The 6,000-nt window shown below is 40.0% G+C and overlaps 1 protein-coding gene across 1 annotated transcript in view; it reads right to left on the bottom strand.

Annotated features, from left to right (window-relative positions):
* ARMC4 (armadillo repeat containing 4) overlaps nucleotides 1–6,000 on the bottom strand; it is a 118,454-nt gene that overhangs the window by 44,865 nt on the left and 67,589 nt on the right. The window contains exons 16-17 of the mRNA XM_018558739.1: nucleotides 5,577–5,819; nucleotides 394–508 (exon numbers count right to left, since the gene is read on the bottom strand). Of these exons, the coding sequence (XP_018414241.1) occupies nucleotides 394–508; nucleotides 5,577–5,819 (358 nt within the window). The remainder of the gene's footprint in view (nucleotides 1–393; nucleotides 509–5,576; nucleotides 5,820–6,000) is intronic.

Here is a 6,000-nt window from a genome sequence, read left to right as displayed (position 1 = left end):
AGAAAATCAGCAACCCTTTTTAAAAATGATTTCATAGGCAGTTAAAAGTGAAATAAACAACCTATTAAACGAGTAAAAAGAGTAAATGTGATTGGCTGCTATGGATTAATGCATTTTGCACTTCCTTTTAGAACAAGCTAAAGTTATCATTAGTTGGCAAGCGTATATGGAATTTAATATTTCTCTGTTGAGCTCACCGTTGAGTTCTCTAGTGCACCGTTTTTTTATTATTGATATTTTTGCATTTCATATCAGCAGAAGGGCAAAATGCATCTTGGCATAGTTTAAGGACTGTAGTGTTATAAAAATTATACTTTAACTTTCCACTAGTAAGCAAGCAATCTGAGAAGCAGGAAAGTAAAACAAGCTGCCTGGATTATAACGTGTTCTCACCTTTGTGTTCTCGATACACGGACAGATGGCCCACGCCGCGCTTGCCTGCACATCTGGATGAGGGTTTTTTAGCAGTGACCACAGCAAACGTACTCCGTCTAACCGGTCAATTACACTGCCGCGAAGCCGGGCGTTGAAGAAATAAACAATAATTAGAGCAATAGAAATGTAGACCATGACTGTAAAGAATCACATATATCGGACTAAGAAATATTATAGAATTGGTATGTATTTGTTAATTTAATCATTGAAAATGTTGATTCGAAAAGTCTATTGTTAGAAGATAACTCTTGTTACATGACACATATTTGTAATTTAAAGTTCTCTAGATTGTAAGCTTGTATAGGCAGGGCACTCTCTTTTGTTGTAACTCATCAATGTTTGTACTATTTGTATTAATTATGCTTTTTTCTATTACTTTGTACAGCACCATGGGATATAACTGTGTTATAAGAATCACTAATACTAATATTACTACTACTACTGCTAATAATAATAATGATAATAATAAGAATTACAGACAGGCTAAATTTGATTGCTTACAGGCCACTATGTATAAATGACCTAATTTACATAATGTATTCATTGTTGTTAGTACAAGAGGTTTCAGTAGCATTAATGTGAAATATCCCAATTGTTGTACATATAACAGAACACGTTTTTGCTTTAGAAATCTGGCCATTAAGTTGTTGCAATCATCTCATTTGTAACAGATGAGCTTGTTTTATAGAGCAAACTGCAATATGCAAAGTGCAGCAACCAATCAGCAATTATCTAATTCTCTAAACCATTACTTTTTACTCCAGTCCAGCTGTTCATGTTTAAGAATTTTTCTTAAAGAGAATATTTAGTCTGATTTTTTAAAAATAAACATGTAAACAAGCTTGATGAAGGTAATCTTATCAACATGTGCTAATGTTTTTGAAACCTTGAATCTATGCATAGGTTGTAATGTGCTATACAATAGTTGTGCTTTCTGCTCTATCATACACCACAAATGCAGGAACTGGTTGACTCATTGCAAACAATGTACTCCCTCTGTGTCTGATCTCTATAACAGCTCTTAAATTGACCCTGTCGCTATCACAAAATATTTCAAACAAGCTATACCTGTAAAAGAAGACAGAACACATTCACCTTGCTGCCCTCAATTCCGCTGTAATGCTGTGAAATCTTCTGCTGATGTCCGCTGGGAAAACCAACACTTCCAGCACTGTCAATCTTTGGGTTCACTGCAACTCATACTGGTCCCTCCTGCTGACCTCGTCGTCGCTACTATGTCCTGAAATAGGAGGAGGTCAAAGAGCGGAACCAGTGTAAGCTGTGGGGGACACAGGAGATCGACACTGGCGGAATGTTGGTTTCCCAACATGTTTGGACTTCACCAGATTTCTCAGCATTGGAGCAGTGTTAATACGTATGGCTTCGTTGAAAATTTTTTGCATAGTTCCTTTAAGCAAGAGTGATCAAAACAGCTCATTTAACTTCACTCTACTTTAACATAGACAATCCAATAAAACCCCCAAAATGTGTTCACCTAAACTAGACTATACTCTTCTTGTCATCTTTTACTGGGGTCACCCAATCAATAGTTACCACAGCTTTCCTCACTAAGGAAAAATATTACTCCAAACTTTTTTTTTCCATACAGAAAGGCTTCCGTTTTGTCCACAACCTCCAAGCTTACCTCTGGAGAAAACAAAGGTTTTCCTCATCTATCTAATAGTGGCAAGCACTGTAACCTTAAGCACTGTAACCTTAAAGCTAATGAAAGGGTCGATATTCTTTTAAAACTAGATTGGGATTTTATTATATGACTAAAGGACTGCTTCCTGGAATCCTTTAAAGGAGAACTATGAGATGAGTGATTTCCACTCACCTCATAGTTCTAAGCCGACCTGTGACAATGAGACTGCCACAGGTCGGCTCAGTAGATCGGGAGGTGAGGGAACACATACCGGGTTCCCTCACCTCTCGATCCTGTCACGGCTCTCTGCCTTGACAGGGGGAGGGGCTGGATTCCCCTCTCCCCGCTCCGATCTGCCAGCGCTGACTGGCGGAACGGACAGGGGAGGGGGCGGGTACAGCTGGCTCTGCCTCTAGATAGGCAGAGCCAGCTGTCACTCACGCAGCTGGGCGGATCCCGTCATCTACGTCGGGATCCACTCCAGGTGCGGCGTCTCAGTATACCGCGAGCTGTAGCTCGCGGTATACTGAGCTTAGGTTAACGGGAGGACGCTAGTTTGTGTCCTCCCGTTATCCTAAGGAGAACTATGGGGGAAAACACTGACCCCATAGTTCTCCTTTAAGAAAGACAAGGCACTGTTTTCCATTTTCACAAAGATAGTGGAAACCTCTACACTGCCTCTTCTGCTACTGAAAGGCAGGTATGTGGCACTTTGGAGCTGGTTGACATTCTCTGGATTCCTTTAGAAATTCACTTTTCAATGTATTTCAGATACCAGACTGCCTAGAACACAGAGTCTACTTTGCAAGCCTAAAGGTTTTCATTGGTTTCCATGGGTGAAAGGTGCCTACGGGTGCAATTTTTAAGATGTTCCTTCCATTATTGAGCTGTACGGGAATCCCTCTCAATGCTCTCAATAACCCTTTGTTCAATCAGCAGCCTATAACAGTGCAAAGTGAGCTAGCAAAGACAGGACATAACTTTAAAGCTGAAGCTTAAGTTGAAACCTTTATTCATTGTACATTAAGGACTCCTTTGGTGTGCAGTAAAGTGATAAGAATCTAAAAGCAGCACCTGTAGAAGATTTATGGTGCCTGCTCTTTACCAGTGTTATCCAAAAAAAAAACCTTAATGAAGGACAAACATTGTAGTCTAATAAGCAGAAAAAAGTAATTTTATGGAACAGTTTGGCGCTGAAACCTAAGGGCATATCCAAGGCCACAAATTTCCAAGGACAGATCTTACAACCGGACATTGTCCCTACAAATCAGGGATACTTATCAACGACACCTTTACATGCGTATTGGTGAATACTAATATTAGCTGTCTTACATAATGGTAAGTTATATTTTAGGCATACTAGTCCTATTCAAATCTAAATCAACTCATCCTTTCCAGAGAAATTTTAATGAAATCCAAACATTCGCCAGCATAAAGGCTCAGTCACGGTGTAACAAGCAAGCAATTTTCCAACACAAATATTTATTGCAGGACATTATTACTAGAAGAGGATGTGTGTGTTTTTTAAATAACATTTTTGAGCGCAGTTTTCTTGCGGACTGTCAGTGATGTCCACATCGCATTGCGGGGAAGGAAAAGCATCTGTGATACTGATACAGCTTTAAACGTCTGCAGCACAGTGCATCCTTTGTTGGGAACATATAATGTTTAACTTGTTTTCCATGTGCCGCCCGCTAACATGACGGCTTTAAATACTGCTTTATAATTACTTAAGCACACTCTAATCAAACTATCTTCAGGAGGAGCTGAAGAATGAATTATCATCAGAATGATCACAGCACCATCTGTCTTGTGTTTATACATCAATCAGAAAGAGGATCATAACTTTACTTCAGGCTCCGCAGAGATCTTTACACTGAGCAATGGGCCAGACTAAACCTAATATCCCCTTACAAGCCTATCTTTGTGTGGGGACACTGTAAAGCTAAATCTTATGAAGATATGAAGTCAGCTTGAAAGACTTCAGTGCAAAATGAACAAGAGGATTTTATCTGCTACTGAGCACATATAGAGCTAACCTTTGCAAATTTCCAATGCACCTTTATAAGGGTGTTTTGCCTTCCTCTGGATTAACTGCCGATTTAGGGTTCTGAGGGTGCAGGTTTTATTTACATTTATTTATTTTTGTCTTTTGATTGAACTTGATGGACATGTGTCTTTTTTTTTTTCAACCCGACTAACCATGTACATAATAAAACACCAGTAAAAGTTAAAGTGATATTAAACCTTTCTTTTTATGGTTATAAGGCTCATACTTACATTAAATTGATACCCTTCTTCTTTAAAGCTATTTCTTTCCTCATTCACTAGCTGATCCCCAAACCACTCTGCCCTACCTGCCTGTTGTGGGTGTTTCCATTAGCTAGCTGGCTGCTGAGGAGGCACCCGTGCGTGCGTTTTCCCGGCTGTGGCTGCAAGTAGCTGTGTGTGTCCATATACTTCCCAACAGATTGACGGTAGAAGGAGCCAATCATTCCTCTGCCCTCAGTACCCTCCCCCCGCAACCAGGAAGTTTCGAACGGAGGATATTTTTAGGGACCCCACAGCGGTGACAAGTGACCACAGGTAAGGGGTTGGGGGGCAAAGGAACACAGAAAGGTACTGAACTTTTTTTTACCTTAATGCAGAGAGAGATATCATTAAGGTCACTGTTGACATCCTCTCCAGTTATTCTATAGAGAATTTGTAAAATGGCATCATATATTGAGCAAGAAGCTTCCTGGCAAGGTTAAAGCCCAACTTCAGCCTTTTTTTGTTTTGGATATAGTGCGGAAGGGATAGAACTTTTGTTCACTTTTTATTGCTGTCCCCATTAGGGAGATTTTCCCTACTTGCAGTCCTGGTTACAGGACAACAACACTTTATTTCGGTATATTGGGACAGGGTTAGAATGTTTGTGTATATATATATCTATATATAAATATCTAAAAGTTCACTTTAAAAACTTACAAAAGGCACAAAAAGATGCAAATTAATGCAGCCATGTATTAATTAATAAATGATTAAAAGTTTTTTTAAAGGCAGGCAGTGTAAGTACCTGAATTAGACTTGGTATTAGGCTTTTGCCATCCCTTATACAGCACAGCTTAGCCTGGGAAAGACAGACGCAGCACAAGGATCCAACTGGTTGCACTGTAGTGCTCATGTGCTAGCAAGGGACATGCTGAGAGGGAAAGAGAGCAGATTGACAGATAAATTAGCTCATTGGTGTGCAGTTTCTCCTTTCACTGTCCACTCAAACGCTGGGGAGGGATAAAACCTGTAAGTGTCTTGTGTAAGTGTAAGTGCCAGAGAAGAATCAGCTCTCCTGCCCTGCCAGACAAGGCTGCGTGGCCGCTTTGTGTAAATCTCAGGACGGAGAGATATACAAATCCACTGGCAGGTAAAACACCTCCCATATATTTAGTTCATCTGTATATTCATTTATCTGTGCAAAGAGTTCCGCTTTAAAGTCATTGCTTATACAAGTACTTACGCCATATTATCTGGCTCTGACGCACACGCTCCAACAGCTTTGGTGACATTCACCAGCAATGCTTGATTAGTGCTGGTAAGTAAGTTGACCAGTGGATTGATGCCCCCACATTTACGGATAATGGCGCGGTTATCTGGCTCCTGGGCACATTCTCCCAGTGCACCGACAACATTAATGAGGACTTCTTCTGGCTGGTCTGTCAGCAGGGTTACCAGGGTTTCTATGACTTTGATTTCTTGAAACCTTTGAAATAAAATTACAAAAGAAAGCCAAAAATGTCAGTGTCATATAATCTTCCTATGATTGTCATTGCATAGTAATGACACGTTAACATTCTGAAATGCAGGCATCAAAAGTAAGTGTTTTGTTCACAGCAACCAATCAGACTCTAGCTGCCAATTCTAGTGAGCATTTCCTTTCTATT

Source organism: Nanorana parkeri, unplaced genomic scaffold, assembly GCF_000935625.1.
Source record: "Nanorana parkeri isolate BGI_ZX_2015 unplaced genomic scaffold, ASM93562v1 scaffold355, whole genome shotgun sequence".
NCBI classification, from domain to species: domain Eukaryota; kingdom Metazoa; phylum Chordata; class Amphibia; order Anura; family Dicroglossidae; genus Nanorana; species Nanorana parkeri.
This window is presented reverse-complemented; position numbering and strand designations above follow the sequence as displayed.